The sequence below is a fragment of the Falco rusticolus genome, chromosome 8, assembly GCF_015220075.1.
Source record: "Falco rusticolus isolate bFalRus1 chromosome 8, bFalRus1.pri, whole genome shotgun sequence".
Classification (NCBI taxonomy): Eukaryota; Metazoa; Chordata; class Aves; order Falconiformes; family Falconidae; genus Falco; species Falco rusticolus.
Window position 1 is genome coordinate 3,495,919 of NC_051194.1, and position 15,782 is coordinate 3,511,700.

Sequence of the window (15,782 nt, forward strand, 5' to 3'; positions counted from 1 at the left end):
AGAATGAGATGTGGGGGTAAAGCCTGCGTGTGGCACTGGTACCGCTTTTATTTCTGAAGGGTTCGGTGTTATGCCACCGATCTACAGGGAAGCATACGCTGAGGTAGATGGAGGCAGAGGCCAAAACCCAAATTCCTGATTCCCAGACTGCTCGTTCCCCTCCTGGTCGCAGCCTGAGGCGGGTGGCCATGGTGCCACATAGGAAGCCAGCCCCACGCGAGGGAGCCGGAGCCATGGCGCAGTGGGGTGCAGGCTGGCCCTCGGCAGCAGGTGCGGTGCTGGAGCCATGCCACCATGCTGCCACCTCCCTGCGCTGCCTGTCTTTGGGACACTGGGAAAGCACGAACCCCAGGTTTGAGGTCCTGGGAAGGGGAGCTGGCAGCCAGGCTGCGCTCAGCGTTTTCTGAAAATTGGCTTGTTTTGATGCATCCCAACTCAAACCATCACATAAGGTGCCCACACCGGCAGTCTCTGGGGCTGGGACCACGTTGTAGTCCTCAGGGCATCCGAGGCACAGCAGACAACACCAAATGCACAAAACCCCTTTGCTTTTGTTCTTAAAGTCAGGTTTGTACAAGGCGTCGTTGCACCCTCCATGGCAAGAAAAGGGACAGTTTTGCAAGTTCTAGCTCTTTCTCAACGTCTTCTTCTGTTCTTCCAGGATCATACCGCAGCTGGAGAACTCGCCTTCACAGGTTTCACCAAGCAGCCTGCCTGGCTCCGAGATTTCGGAAGCTACAAGGACTTACTTGCAAGGGGTGAGCCGCTATGACCTGGATGAGCTCGATGCTTGCTGGTTGGAACTTGTTAATATGGAGCTCAAGGAGATGGGTGAGTATTGCTGCTGTTTTTCTCCTTGCCTGGGCATCCCAGAGTGGGCATTCATGCTTCTTAAGTGATGATGTGGAACAAAAGGTCTTGAAGAAGAAATCTTCATTCAGGCTCTCCAAAAGAGACGATGTGGATTGCTGCAGTGCAGGAACTTGAGTGTATCTCGATGCTTCTCACTCACGTAGGAGTTTTTGGACACGGTGCAGGAAGAACGGGGCAAACCAGATGATGGTAGGAACAGTGCAGCGTGTCCTGTGGAGCAGGGGTCTGATTTGCAAAAGAACCAATAGATTCAGATCACTCATGACCGCGCTCCAACTGCGTGACCGTCTTCATCTCCTGTAGTGATCCCTGCAGCATCTGAGCTGCAGGAGGTGTTGTGCAGGGTGGGCGCGTTGAGCCCGACTCCTCTTTGACTGGCCAGATCTGAAAGCATTTCTCCAGCATCTCTCCAACGGGGCAGATGAAGTCAGAGGAAAGAGGATTTCCTAGGCACAACGTGTAGCTCTCAGAAATGCTGGTCCTGGGTTGTCTCTTTCCCAGGTGTCTCTGAGTATCATGGCATAACGTTGCCTGCATCACTGCTGTTACATCACTGCACATTCTTAAAATCCATTCGTGCGTTTCGGTTGAGTGCAAGTACCTGGGCTTGGAATTTGACCACTGGCACTAGTGCTTAGCATGGTCTGCTGGGCAGATTTGTTGGCACAGGCACGTGGGTCTGTAGTCCTGCCAGACTGTGGAGGGATTTTCCAGTCCTTATTAGGTAAGGGTTGCTCTGGTGTGGCGGCTGCCGCGCAGGTAAGAATAACACCACAATAAAACATTCACCTTGTGAGGTCGGTGAAAGCTGAAGCGTGCCTACGTGAAGTATTACTCCCCATTGCAAAGGTCTTCCAGGGGGTGGGACAAGGTATGTTACCGAGTGCTTGAGCAGGTGGGGTCATGCACCGCTGAACAGGAAGGTTGTGCTGAGTCTCCCAGCCCGCTGGCTAAGAGCTGCAGTGAGTTTCAGTAAGATTGCAGTAAGATTTAGTTTCAGTAAACTTGCACAGGAATGTAAATGAGCTCAGAAGCAGGCCACTGCACTGGCTGGTCTTGGTTGCAGAAGATCTCTGTTCTTCTGATGTTCTCATAATTTGCAGCCAAATTTTGTTACCGTGATCTTTGAGACCTTGAGAAGGTTGTAGAGGCTGCTTTTACAGTTTGGCTAATTATCTATTATACATATCCTGTATATTGGATTTCCCGTAATCTCGGCATTGTGGAGCCCATAGTATCACTAGCAAATCACCATCAGCTTTGCCCTCATTAACTGGTCCTGTATTAGCAGCCTCAGCTCTGTCATTAGCACACCCAGGTTTTGAGCTCCTGGCAGCTACAGCCAAGTCCCTGGGCAGAGCAGAGGGTGCTTCTGGGCAGCCCCGAGTGGCCTGGTCCTGCTCAGGTACCTTGCTGAAGGTTCACCCTTCCTGACGCTGCACAGCTGCCGTTACTGCATCAGGACAGCAGCTTGTGCTACACTGGACATCCTTCTGACTCCGCCGTGCTTTCACTGTATCCCCTGCTGCACTTCCCTCACCATCTCCACTGCTAGGTGCCCATCAGTTGTGTCTCTGGACTCCAGAGAAGGGTTGTCTCTCTTTCTACTTTCCCCTTGTACATATTTCATAAGTCTTTAGGAAGGCAGTGGGCAGAGATTTGACTTCTCCGGCCCAGTTGGGTTAAATTTGGCTTGCTTTTATTATTTCTTCAAAGTATTAGGTTACAAATGCAAGGTCTTAAATGGCTTTCAGATGTGGAGCTCCTGTGCTGATGGATAACTGGAAGGTTGAGATGAGATGGGTGCCGTTGGGGCAGGGATGCTGCTGCCCCAGGCCAGGTGGGAGCTGCCTGTCCCCTGCAGCTGCCAGTACCATGTCACCTTCGGGCTGGCGTGCGCCTTGGCACAGCGGCGCTGCCTTGGGAGCGTGTTGGGGTTTAGGAGGGGAGCTTGAACATTGTCACAGGGGAGCTTGAGCATGGAGCATCACATACCCCTGGTAGCACCACTCCTTGCAGGCGCGTTGGGTGGGCTGGCATCGCGGCATCCTGATGAGTGCGCCCCAAACCCGATGTCAGGACGTAGGCGATGGTTTGCTGCTGACCCTCTGTAATTCTGAGCAAGCTGCGTGTTTCTTCCTCTAGCTCCTTGTCATTTATCAGACAGTCAGCTTTTTCAAGGACGGTCCTTAGGAGGTGTTTGTGCAGCACCAGGCTGGATGGCACCATGGTCTCTGACGAAGCCCCTGAGCCCGCCTGCCGCAGCCAGCTATAGACAGTAGTAACGAACCCAGGGGATTTCAGCAGCGATAATGCAGGGAGCCTCACTGTCCATTCTGCAGCCCGTCTCTGTTGCTGAAAGAGCGCTGTAATTACTGGCTGAGCCTTAAATATGCTTAAATATGCCGGGGAGGGAGCAGCTTTGAAAACCAGCGTTTGGTGTGCGAAATCCACCGCGGACACGGCTGCAGCCTGAAGGATTCTGGTATCTCGCCCCATCCCCCAGCCCTCCTGACTTCTCTAGCAGCACGAGGGCTAGTGCATTTTTTCCAGTGACTTGAAAGGGAAAACATGTGGCATTGATTAATACCCCATTCCCGGCGCCGTGGGGAGCTGGGGGTCTGGCAGGTAGGGAGCAGGCTGGGTGCTGGCGCTCCGGGCTGCGGGACCGCGGCTGCATCTCGCCCGCCAGTGCCTGGTGCCGCCGGGGGGGTGGCCGGCGGGCTGCTTCGGGGGGACGTGTTTTCCTGCCCGTGGAAGTGGTGGGGTTTGGGTGCCTGGAGAGGAATGCTGTTGCAGCACATCTGATGGCTGCTCGCCGCCTGGGCTGTGCCAGAGCTCTGCTCCCTCTGCTTCCCATACGGGAGAAGCCAGGCAGCCGGGCACAGCGCGGGTGGGATTTGGGTGCCCTTCACCACCCAAGGCAGAAGATTGCCCCCTGCCTTAGGTTGGGCTGAAGGCAGTCCGTAATTAGTGCTTTCTCCTGGAAGCCCTTGACATTAAGGACAGGCTGAGATCTCCAGACCAGCTTTGCTGATCTCTGAGATCATTAATGTGACTTAACTGGAGGACCGCAGCCTCTCCTGTTGAGAGAAGTCAGGAGTTATCTCCCAGCTCAGGAGATAGGCAGGAGTTTAAATTCCTCCTGGGTGTTTAGCTGAGCTGTTGTCACTGGGCAGTCCAGGGGCACAGTGTGTCATTCCCAAAATATTTAATGACAAAGAAGGAGCCTGATCTGTGACTGGCTCTCGAGGAGTGGCGGGGAGGGGAGCTGGAAAACACCTATGAGATCATCCCTCTCGCTTCGCTCCTGCCGCCGTGATCCACGTAGCACACAGCACATGCCTTTTCCAGTCCTTTTTAGGTCACCCCAGGGATGGAATTTTATCACCGAGATCAGATAAACCTCCAGATAGCTCCAGCTCCCTGCGCTCCGCAGGCTCCTCTCCCACTTAGGTGAAATGGCTCTGAAAAGCAAAAGTTTTACATGTAAAACCAGCTTTAAATAGCTGTGAACTGCCCTGTAAGATACTGCGGGAGCTGTTGCTGTACTGGAGATAGGTACTGTTTAAAGGACTGTGTGCTGGAGATGAAATCAGTATTTAACCCTGCCTAAATGTTTTATTTGTTGCTGCTGCAATATGAGAGAGTTTAAAAAGTAGGTCTGAAGGAGTCTGAATGAAACCCTGAACCAGATTTATGTACATGCCACTCCAGGCGGCCCAGGCCTTTCCTTTTAGAGAGGAGCCATGCCATAAGTCTTCGTTTTTATATTAACATTTTATGCTGTATTTTGTGATCTCCACTAAATCCAAAGCTATTGTAAAAGTGGGGCTAGAGACACTTCAAAGACCAAGGCTGAAAGATGCCTTTGCAGTGATCAGCACTTCATAAACACACGGAAAATCCTCAAGAAATGGCTAAAAACGTTGCCGGAATCAATTTTGCTGAAGGCAGAGCCGAAGTTTCTAAGTATTCCCTTGACTTAATCCATATGGTGTATGCTGCTCACATATGCCCACCACAGCTTCTATCTTGGGAGCTGGAGGTGTTCCTGGTATTTTATGGCAGGAACATGCAAAGGTCACATGCATTGCTTTTGAAGCTCCAGGGGGAATTCATCACTGCATACTTGAGATATGTCTGTGTACTAATGAGATGATACCTCCCTCGGTGGAGGTGAGATTGGTCAAGTAGACTTGGAATAAACCGAAGTCGGTGGAGTGACCCTGGGGAAGATGTGCTCAATAGAGCAGAGGCTGACATTAAACGTATGCCTCAGAGAGCGGCTGCTTGCCTCCCTGGCAGTGCCGGGAGTGCCTGTCTGAGGCTGCCCCATCCCACAGCGTCCTTTCAGGATTTGGGGAGCCCTATTTTCCCCCCAAGACAGCTTGGTCTTGGTGCTGCCCAGGCAGAGCCTGTCCCCACGCAGCTGCCACCCACCCACGGGTGCCCCTCGCCACGGCCAAGCTCCGTCGGCTCTGCAGGGCCACCCTATAGCTGGCATTTGAATCTCTTCCATTATTTTAACGACTTTGGGGGTGAATCCCCGCCATGCTGTGCTGGCAGCAGATGTGCAGCCCCATTCCCTGCCCGTGCAGCCGGCTGGAGGGAGCCCTGTGGTGGGCACCGCTGCCCTCTGATGTGGGGGATGCAGGGGCTGCCGGCCCCCCGCGGCAGTGCTCCCCAGCCCTGGCTGGCAGGGGGATGTGCGGAGGTCTGTCCTTGTAGTGGGATCCATTTCCTTTAACCACCAGCCCAGCTTCCCCCTTTCCAGCGTCTCCCCACGCAGACCGCAGCTGTCGGGACCGCTCGCAGCGATGGCCCTTCCCCACCATGCCCCCGCACCCAGGCTCACCCTGCTTGCTGCTCACCGCTTGACAAAGCTTAGCCCATTAATAATTCAGAGTCTGCTTGTTGGGAATATTTTTTTTTCTCCTTTCTCTTGTTTTGAAGAAATCCTGCCAGTTTGGAGCTGTTTTATAACATGTCTGTGCTGCAGCCCACAACAAACATCCGTGCGTAGCCTGAAATCTTTGTTCTCCACCGAGATCGTAAGCTGATTGCACGAGTAACTGTTTCGGCAGCAGAGCAGTTGGGTGCGTGGATAGGCGAACCGGCAAATCCTCTGCTACTTGGTGGTGTATCGCCAGCAAGAGATGTATTTCATAGAGTGCCAACGTACAGCGTACAAGTATCTTGGGAACAGATTTAGGGCTGGAAGCTGTTCTCAGTTACACCGCCGTTATCTGGATTAATGCCGCTGGTGTCACGGGGAGAAGGACTCGCCTGAGCTGCCCGTAGGCAGGTGCCACGCTCGTGTTTGCTCGCAGGCTGTTGCTCTTTAATGTAGGGGTCCGTACCCCACTTGGATGCGAGGGCAGGACTCGGGAACAGGCGAGTCAGCGAGCCCAGGGGGTAAAGAGGCACAGAAGTGATGGCAGTCAGAAATGATGAAGGTGAGAGCCCACTGCAGCTGGCTCGTGGAAAGCTGCTGAGCAGCACGGCGGGGGTCTGGGAGAGCTGGAGGTGGGTGCACAGGACTTCTGCTCTTCTTTTGGATGAACAACATTGTCCCCCCGTGATCACCTCCCCCACCGCCGGCCGGGGTGCCCCTGGCACAGTGGGAGCTGCGGTGCCCCTGCCCGGGCGAGCCGCAGCAGCTTGCTGGGGTGCCACAGCATGGGGCGGCCGGAGGGAAGGGAGGGAGGAAGAAGAAGAACAATCCGAGCACAATAATCCAGGCTAATTTTGTGTGAAAATAGCCTCAGCCTTTAAGCTGATCTTTCAGCAAGGAAATCCAGAAATATTTTCAGGTGGCAGTTCTGTAGGTTGTTGGCAGAGGTGAAAACACTGCAAGCCTCTGGAAGGGGAAGCTGAGCTAAACGAGCTCGTAGAAACAGCTACTGCAGCAAAGCTCTGTATAGATTAATGTGTTCATTGTATATAGATCATGTATTAATGTATAGCTTAGGAGGGTTGGGTATCAGTGGGAGATGCTTTAGACATTTTGCCTCCCCGTTTTTTGGCAGAATCAGTTTTTATGTCAGATCATTGTTTTGCTATTCCATGAATTCCTCGCAGTAATTGCAGTATTTCCAGCGATACTCGGAGTTTTGCTGCTGGATGGGGCAAGGAGGGTTTCATCCGCAGTGCTCCAGGACAGCTCCGCCAGTGCCGAGCATCGCTGGAGAGAGACGGCAGCTTGTAAAGTGGCTCCTAAAACATTTTGTCATCATCTTAAATTTGAGCAATAATTGATGTCGGTGGGTGGCAGAAAGAGTGATAATTGGTTCCTGTAAATCTTTTAAAAAGTGCATTAGCAGGCTGTGTTTGTAACAAAATATCTAGAAGTTTCACTGCGGATGCTCAGCTCACGCAGGTTGCATGTCGCTGTTTGTTTTGTTGGTCTTACTTTTATGTTGAGGTTCTGCTCATAAATAACATCAGTAAAGGATTAATGTGCAATTGCTGCATCTCCCAGGCATTGTGTGCCTGCAGGGGATGGCTTCGAGGTGGCTGGGGGAGTCCCAGACGGTCTAGCGTGGTGTTCAGGTGGTTGGCTGTCATCCCCTGACCTTTGCAAAGGATGCTTGGGATAGGACCTGGGATGCCCAGGGGAGCACCCAGCCTGGGGCAGGGGTGCCTGGTGTCCCGGCGGGTGCCTGGAGTGCGTGGGTGCTCAGCTCCCAGCCTCATCCAGAGGCAAGGCGTGCTTCTCCCAACGTGTCTTTCTGCACACCGGTGCCTCAGCTCAGCTTCAGCATCTAACCAGTGCTTTTTATCTCCGGATTGCTTTCATTCCCCTGGCCTCTGAGGGGGGAAGGATCCTCAGCAGAGCTTTGCAGAGGCAGAAGCTGAAGCAGGCAGGTTTGAAGTGACTCACCCAGGGCGAGCTGGAGGGACAGTGAGCTGGGGGGAGATCTCAGAAGCCCGTGGTCCCCATGCTGCGTGTGAACACCCCTATCCCATCAGGGAGCTGGCAGCCTTTCACTCTCAGTTATTCAAAGATGCTAAGAGACAAGCCTACATCATCTCACAAGTGCTTTCCTTTTTTTTTTTTTTTAATTTAAAAAAACCCAGTAGTTTTGCTTGTTTATATATATTTTTATACTGAAAAGTAGATGCCAAGGTTTACAGCTTCTGAATCAGCTAGTGGCGCAGCCTGCAGTCCTGATGGCTGTTTGTTCATTAGCTGTTTTATCTCCAGGTAACCTCCACAGGGTAAAAGGATTTATTGTTTCAGTAAATTGATTTTAGTGGAGCACAATTTAGTCAGAAATAGGTCTCCATTCTGTGAAAGGTGTCTTCACCAGCTATTGTTTTTCTCCCTGCGCAGTGAATCGGCTCACACCACGACAAGAAGTAGCTGAGAATTCATTTAGCAGAAGAATATTGCTCCTTCATGCCACATAAATTACGGTATTACAGAAATAATTATAACGGAGAGCGGCGTTGTGTAAAAGAATGTGCCTGGTGGTTCTCCAGACCCGGTGCTGTGACTTCGGTGCCAGCTCAGCGATCCCAGCTCCTTTGGGATGAAGTGTTTAAATTCTGCATTTCAGGTGCCGTACGGGCAGCTGCTGTGAGGTTTGGGGTTGCTGAGTGCACAGGGTTGAGGCCAGGACCCTCAGGAGGCCCCCAGGGATAACGGGGATGCTGGGCTGCTGCAGGGATCCTGGCAGACCCCGACGGGAGAGGTACAGGGAAGTTTTCTGCTGGGAGCAAAGTTCAGATGAAAGGCTGGGTCGGTTCCTACATGTTTTACCTTTCTGAATCAGATTTGGAGACCTCCTGTAGCATGTCATTGTCTGGCACTTCTCCTCCTCCTCCCTTTCTGAAGCAAAGGCCGCCTTCTCCTCCGAGGGATGCTTCCTCTGGGATACGCGCTGCCACCAGCATCCCGCTGTGGGCCCAGAGAGGAGAGCTTTTCTCCAGCCAGGATGCGGCAGGAGGCAACACTCCCTCGGGGACAGTCCTTCCCAGCGCAGGGCAGTGTCGGGGGGTCCCAGGGAGCCTGCGTGGCTACGTCAAAACCCAGCATCATTAACACGCTCGGTGTTAATGGGGAGAGGGTATGGGTGGTGCGGGTGGCCTCCAGGCAGGGGTGGTGGAACATGGAGCCTTTTACTCTGAACATGACTCCAAGTCACTGGTGATTATGTTGGCATGAGACTGCATTCTCACTTCTGCCTGTGTCCCTCTGGAGAGAGACGACGGAGGAATTTGCAGCTACGCTGCCTTTCTCTGTGGAGGCTCAGAAAAGCTTCGTTTTCTGCCCCACCTTTCGTACAAGACCTTGGCTTACCTTAACCAGGTAAAAATATCTTCCTCTTGGTCAGCAGGTAGAGTCCACAGTCCTGGTGATGGTCTCAGACATGACTTAGCCCCTGGACATCGCTGGATCTATTAATTGTAGTCAAGATCAGTATCTGGGTCTTTGCTTTTCCTTCCCCGGGGACAGCAACGGCATCACTTGTGCATGTACACAGAGACTGTTTTGGTGGAGCATTTTTTTGGTTTTGCTATTTAGCTGACCACGATTGATGCAGATAGCATTTATGCAGCCAAAAAGATGACAATTTTTTGAATGGGGTTTAACAGCACAAACTTTACATGATGCAGAAGGAGATAAATGGAGCACAAATGGAAAAAGCACTTCACCCCCAGGCCCCATTGTTTAGTGTTTCATAAACGATTAATCGCTTCATCCCCATCAAGTGCAATTGTCAATTCAATAAGCTCCGAGGTATTCTGAATGGCGCTTGGCAAACAAACTCCTAATGTAATTACATCTAAATGGAGTGTGAGAGCGCGCGTGTGTGTGTGCGCAGGAGGGAGAGATCTATATTTTTCGGTGTAACGGTGTAACAGCTATGTGGCATGTAGGCTGATAAGGAAACCCCATCGGGTGCTGGTCCTGCCCCGGCGCAAGATTTTTGGGATGGGCAGGGACTTTCTCCCCAGGGTTAAGCTGGTGATGCTGGGGCATCACCATGGGTGGAAAACACAGGAGATGGGATGGGAGCGGGTTCTTTCCACTGGAGGTGAAGTGGGGGCAGTGGCGACGCCAGTGCATCCCGACCCTGCAGGCAGGTCAGGGCCAGGGTTCCTGTGGAAACCCCCTCCCTTTCCTTCCTCGTGCTGCCTGCAGCTGCCAGCTCGCTGCCTGCCCTGCCCCTTGCACAGGGCGGCTCTAGCAAGTGCGTGGGGAAGAGCACCGGGAGCACTTTAATGATCATTTTGCTTTCCAGAAGAGCAGAGAGAGCAGAGCCTGAAATGCTGGGAGAAAGAGAGTTGACTCCAGGCTGACACTCCGGTGTCTGGGATCCTAGTCACCCACATGGACTTGAAACGCTGACCAAGAGGAGTGTGTTCTTGCTGGGTTTGTTTAATACTCATGTAAAGTCGTGGTTTACAGCTCTCCATAGAGCAAGTGCAACTCTGGTGGTGTGTATGCACCATTAAGGCAAAAAAAAAAAAAAGGCTTTGTAACCTGCTCCCTGCCCTCTTGCATCCAACCTGCATGATGCCAGGAGCGAGCCAGCAGCTCCATCCTGGCTCCGGTGCTTGGGGCTCGCTGTGCCACCGTGGCAGCGCAGGATGCTTCACCTGGCCGAGCTCCAGTGGTCCCCGGGCAGCCTGTGCCAGCCCGGGGCTCTGCAAGGTCCTGCGCCCATCGCCAGGGCTGCTCGGTAATGGAACAGGTATTGGCAGGTTCCTCGGCGTGTTGCGGCTCAGCAGCCCCACACTTGAAAGGGCTGCGATAGGGAACAGTGTTGTCTGTCTTAGATGGTATCTCAGACTCGACAGAGACATGTAAAATGCCAGGCTAGATGTTTGCAGAGACTTGTCAAGCCAAAGGAAACCGTGCCAATGCGAAACATCGGGGAAGAGCTTAAAAAGGCAGACAATGGTGTGTTTGCTTGCTGAGCTCGCCTACGGGTTGCTTTCCCCCTTGACAGAGTTTTTCCAGCCGGTCCGTGGCCATCAGGGAAAGGTGCAGCTAGTAGTGCTGCCCGGGACCCCTGCGGCCCCATCCCACCCCAGCCCTGGGGACCTTTTTGGGCCCCAGAGCTTGGCCCAGGACAGGGACATCGCACCGTGGCTCAAGAGATGCCCAGGATGGCAAATTTCTCACCGAACATTTAATTAATAACCGCTTCATATTAGTACTTCCTCAGGCTTTTTTTTCCCCTTCTATGCTCATTAATGAGATATTTTCTCCCATTGCCTTGCATCAAGAAAGGTGGACAGCAGCGTGGGTCAGGCTCCTCCGCTGTCTGTGGCATTCTGGAGCATCCTGGCCGCCCGAATAATATTATCCAAGGAAACAATGAAATGCAAATGAAATGCGATGTTTAGATGTTTTTTATTGCATCTTGCTGGTATTTCCATCCTCATCTCCATGCCTTCTTAAGTGATGAAATGGTGCTTACGGGGAGATGGGGTGCAGTGGGAGCTTAACTGTGCCTCTTACTCCTCACGGAGAACCTCACTCCTACTGCTGACAGATTATTTTTGCTTCTTTTTTTCCTTACCTGGAGTGTCCTCACGTTGCATTTGTGGCACCAGGACCTTTGTGTGTGGGTGAGAGGCAGCACTGCCAGGGCTGGGTTCAGCACAGCACTGTTCCAGTGCTGCTGAACTTCTGGCAGCAGCATCCCCCCTGTAACAGTGGCCGGGTATCCTGCTGCTGGAGGTTGCTCCTCTGAAAAAGCCTCTCCTGGTATTGGCCTTGTATTGCTGGTTGTCACTCTGCAGAAACCTCTGGTAAAGCACCTCTGCCACTTCTTTCCGCTAAAGATGCTGGTACAGGGGGAATAAAAGACAACACAGTGGATCTGAGCTCACCCCTGCCCAGGTCTGCCCTTCTGGTTCCACTAAACCCAGCCAGGAAAAAAAACCCTAATTTGTCCTCAATTTCAGCCTTTGGCTTCAGTTTTACAGTTCCATTTAATTGGCCTTAAAAGGGTCAATTTTCAGTTATAACAATTAAAGCATTGACTTTGTGTTGCCAAAGCTTGTCTGAGCCCTTGCTGCAGAAAGCATCTTTGCAAAACTTGTCTCCTTGAACATTTAAACTGTCAGACCTAATTATCCGCATTGATTCAGCTGAATGGGTTTCTTTCCTCTCAGCCAGCAGCAATATTTTGTTACTGTCTATGAAATATAAACTGCATCCCGAGTTAGAAGCAGCCGTTTACTGAATCGCCGCTCTTACCGTCGCCGTGGATTTGCCTCTTGAGTTGCAATCTGAAATGCTCAGCCCTTTGCAAAACGCTCCCCGAAGGCGGGTGAGCTCCTGCTCTGGAGCTGCATCAGTGTCCTCCTCTGCCTTCTGCCTTGCAGAAAAGCCTGAGCTGGACGAGATCACCCTGGAGCGAGTGCTGGAGGAGCTGGAGACCATGTGCTACGAGAACATGAACATCGCCATCGAAACAGAGGAGGGTTTGGGCATCGAGTATGACGAGGACGTGGTATGCGACGTCTGCCGCTCGCCGGAGGGGGAGGACGGTAACGAGATGGTGTTCTGCGACAAGTGCAACGTCTGCGTGCACCAGGTGAGCCCCCGTGGCGGGGGGAGAGCAGCAGGGCTGGCTGCCTGCGCATCGCGCCCCCGTGCCATTCTCTGGGTCCCCCCTGTCCCTGTCCCCCTTTCCCTCAGCTGCTGTACAGCCCTGCTGAGCTTTTCAGATGGATTCCCAGTGCAGCTGCAGCGGAGCGAGGGTAGCAAATGGGGTCTTGGGGAGCTGGCAGGCAACAAACTTGCTTTTTTCTATTTTTAGCCCAAACGCTTCCAAAGTGCCCATGGAAATACACAACCAGAGGCTGAAAGCCGCTCCCTGCAAGCTTGCTTTGCCCCTTCCTCCTTATTCTCTGGTCTCTGTGATGCTTTACTTTATGCCCGCTCTTCCATTAATGTGTTTATTCTTCTTTCTTTACCCCATCTGGCTTTATTAAGCTGCAGCGGGATCTTTAGCACCCAGGGGTGGCCGGCACCGTGTGCGGGCCTGGCTGGTGGGCTGGGAGGGACGTGGCCCCGCAGCCCGGCACGCAGCCTGCCCTTGCCACAGCGGTGGGCTCGCACAGACCTCCAGCCTCCTCCTCTGCAGCGATACACGATGGGTAGTAGCACCTTCCAGCTCCACGAGTGCTGCCTCACCTCACAGGGTTTCTGTCCCAGCTTCCCTGCTGTATGAGTGTAGGATTTCATTTTATTTTACTGCCTGGAGGAAAATAATTTTATTTTTAGAATTGAATGCAAGTGCTTCGAGCCCTTGTCTGGGGGTGTCTGTGGGCTCCTGCACTTGGGGAAACCTTGGCAAGGAGAAGGCAGCCGTGGGAGGGTCTCCTGGGTCCTGCGTGGGTCCAGGGAGGTTTTGCTGGTCCTGCTGCAAGGGCAACTGGAATGGCAGCAGCATCTCCTGGGCTTCACCCTCTGTGCGAAGGGGTTTGGGTTTTTTTCCTCTCAAGAGCCATTTGCTCGTCTTTTGGGCGGCTTTTCCATCAGTGCTTCCTGGAGGTGGGAGAGCGTTGGAGATATCTATAGTTGCGGGAGGTGGGTGTTTTGAATGGTTTCCATCAGTGAATCAGATTCCACAAAATACCAGGATGATTCAGGGTTGGGGTTTGGGGTTTTTTTTGGGGGGGTTGCGTTTTTTGTTTTTTTAACGTGCCCAAGTGGCGGTGAGCAGGGCTGCCAAGGGGACGTGTGGACCCCGGCTGTGCCCACCGCCGGCCGCGGCACCCCACCGGCTCCGCTCTGGGCAGTGGTCCTGGCGCTGGGACCAGTGCGGTGCTGCAGAAGGGGATGCGGGGGGCTGGATTTCAAGGCTGTTGAAAGAAAAAGGAGATTTTCCATAGTTTTCAGGGAGCAGAGTCTAACCTGAAGCCCAATGCCATTCTGTAAGCTGCTGATGATTTAATCTCTGCCCCAATTTACACCCTGAGCCACAAAGTGCAGAGCCATGGCACGGGGTGTTACGTGGCATCGTGGTTTTTATCTCAGCTGCCCTGTGCCTTTGCCAGCCCCGCATCCACAACCTGCTGGGGTTGATGCTTTCCTGCGGGCATCCAGGCAGCAATGCCGCGGGCTTCGCATTTTCAGGCAGTGGTGGAGGGGAGCTGGGGTCCCATGGGACACGGCTGGAGCCATGTCCCATCTTCCTGCATCCCAGCGGGGTGGCACAGAAGCAGGGTGGTGCTCAGACACACGTTGGTGGGTTATGGTGCTGGAAGGTATCGTTGTGATAATCTCATCTGCATAACACAAGCCATGAGGCTTGCTATTAATTAATTCCTGTGAAGCGTAGCTTTTAGAGAACACAGGCAATCTTCATTTTAAAATATTCAGCCAGGAGGAATCTCCCCCCCCGCTGCTAAATTGTTGTGGTTCATCGCTCTCGCGGTGGCAACGTCGCACTTCTGCTTAGCATGGGAGTGATCCATCTCCAGCTTCCAGCCACCGCACCACGGTCCTGTCATTACCAAATTCCTGTTCCCCAGTGTGGGGACACGGCCGAGCCCTCCCTCTGTTACATGGACCACACCACATTTTTCTGTGGCTCAGCATCCTCCCTGGTTTTTTGGCGTCCCCTTTTTGGTGATGTTGCACCCGTGACAGGCGCAGCGATAAAAATAGCTGCTGTGCTCCTACACAGTGCTGCTCTGCTCTGTGTTCCCAGAGCACCTTCTGGTGCCGGACCAGGAGAGTGTGTTTAGCTGATAACCCACCTTGTTTCTAGATCCCTGCCTAGTCTAGGACAGAGGCCCTGTAGCATTTGCTCCTAGGAGCAGGGCTGCATCTTGAGCTGCTATGAAACATCTGGGAATAAATAGCCAAGAGCTGAGACTCTGCCAGAGATGCATACCTGGTCATAATTCCTGTTTACCCCTGGATTTTGAGATCAGGCAGCCAGTTTATTCTCCTGGTAGTACATACCAGGCTGATTTTTGTCTGGTACTAAATCGCATGTTCTAAAAACCTCTGTTACAGAACTTACCTATCTGTCAGATTTGGAGGCGCTGTGAAACACACAGTTAAGTCTCTCTGAACCGTGTTAGACTCACAGCAATAACATTACCTCCCTTAATTCCTTATTATCCCAATAATCTGTTCATGAAGTAGCTTTTTCCCCTTGGAAATCACTATCAGAGTGCATTTGTACTTTGGGACAACCTGAAGTGGTGTTATAAAGTCTGTTTGTGGCCAGCAAAGGCAGAGGAGACACTTTGCCCACACCCACGCATCTCTGCATGCCCCCTGCCCCGTCCCTGCCTGCAGCACTGCCACTTGGGGTGATGGTGACCTGCGGCAGCAGGATGAAAAGCTGTTCTTTTTTGGCAAAAACTTCAAGAAATGGTGTTGACAAAGGCCTGGGCTCCATTTACAGCCAACAGTGCTGGGGGTCCTTTTTGGCACTGCCCGCTTGCCTTCTGGAAGGGCATCAGAGCACCAGGTCCAGAATAAATTGCATTGCCTTGCTTAAAACGTGGCACAGCCCCACGACAGCACCCAGGGCAGTCCTCTGCCTCTCTGAAAACCTTTTCAGTCCAAGTTACTGGGACACGCTGGTTAAAAACTGTCTAGTTTTAGTAGTAGCTGTTTGATACAGTCATAACTTATGGCTGAAGTGGAAAGTATTTTATCGTCGTCATTATGCGATACGGCTTATCATTTGGCTCTTCCCCAAGTACGGAAGAGAAATATTTATGAAACACTTGGCTCCTCTGCGTCCTGCGCTATCGCAGCAGGTCAGGGAGTTCTGTGAGCGACCCGAGTCCTTTTGTTCTCACTCTCTTGGCCGTAGACTTGTCCTTGCCTCCTTTAAATTTATCGTCCTTTAGATGTGTCATCCTTCATGGTTCCTTCCCTCTGATTTATATTCATGACTATTGGTTTCCCC

General features: G+C 52.5%; 1 protein-coding gene across 3 annotated transcripts in view; it reads left to right on the forward strand.

Moving 5' to 3' along the window:
- The window catches only part of JADE2 (jade family PHD finger 2), an 84,023-nt gene that overhangs the window by 42,956 nt on the left and 25,285 nt on the right, over nucleotides 1–15,782 (forward strand). For all 3 annotated transcript variants that reach the window (XM_037396872.1, XM_037396871.1, XM_037396873.1), the window contains exons 5-6: nucleotides 662–831; nucleotides 12,226–12,437. In XM_037396872.1, coding sequence (XP_037252769.1) covers nucleotides 662–831; nucleotides 12,226–12,437 — 382 coding nt within the window. The remainder of the gene's footprint in view (nucleotides 1–661; nucleotides 832–12,225; nucleotides 12,438–15,782) is intronic.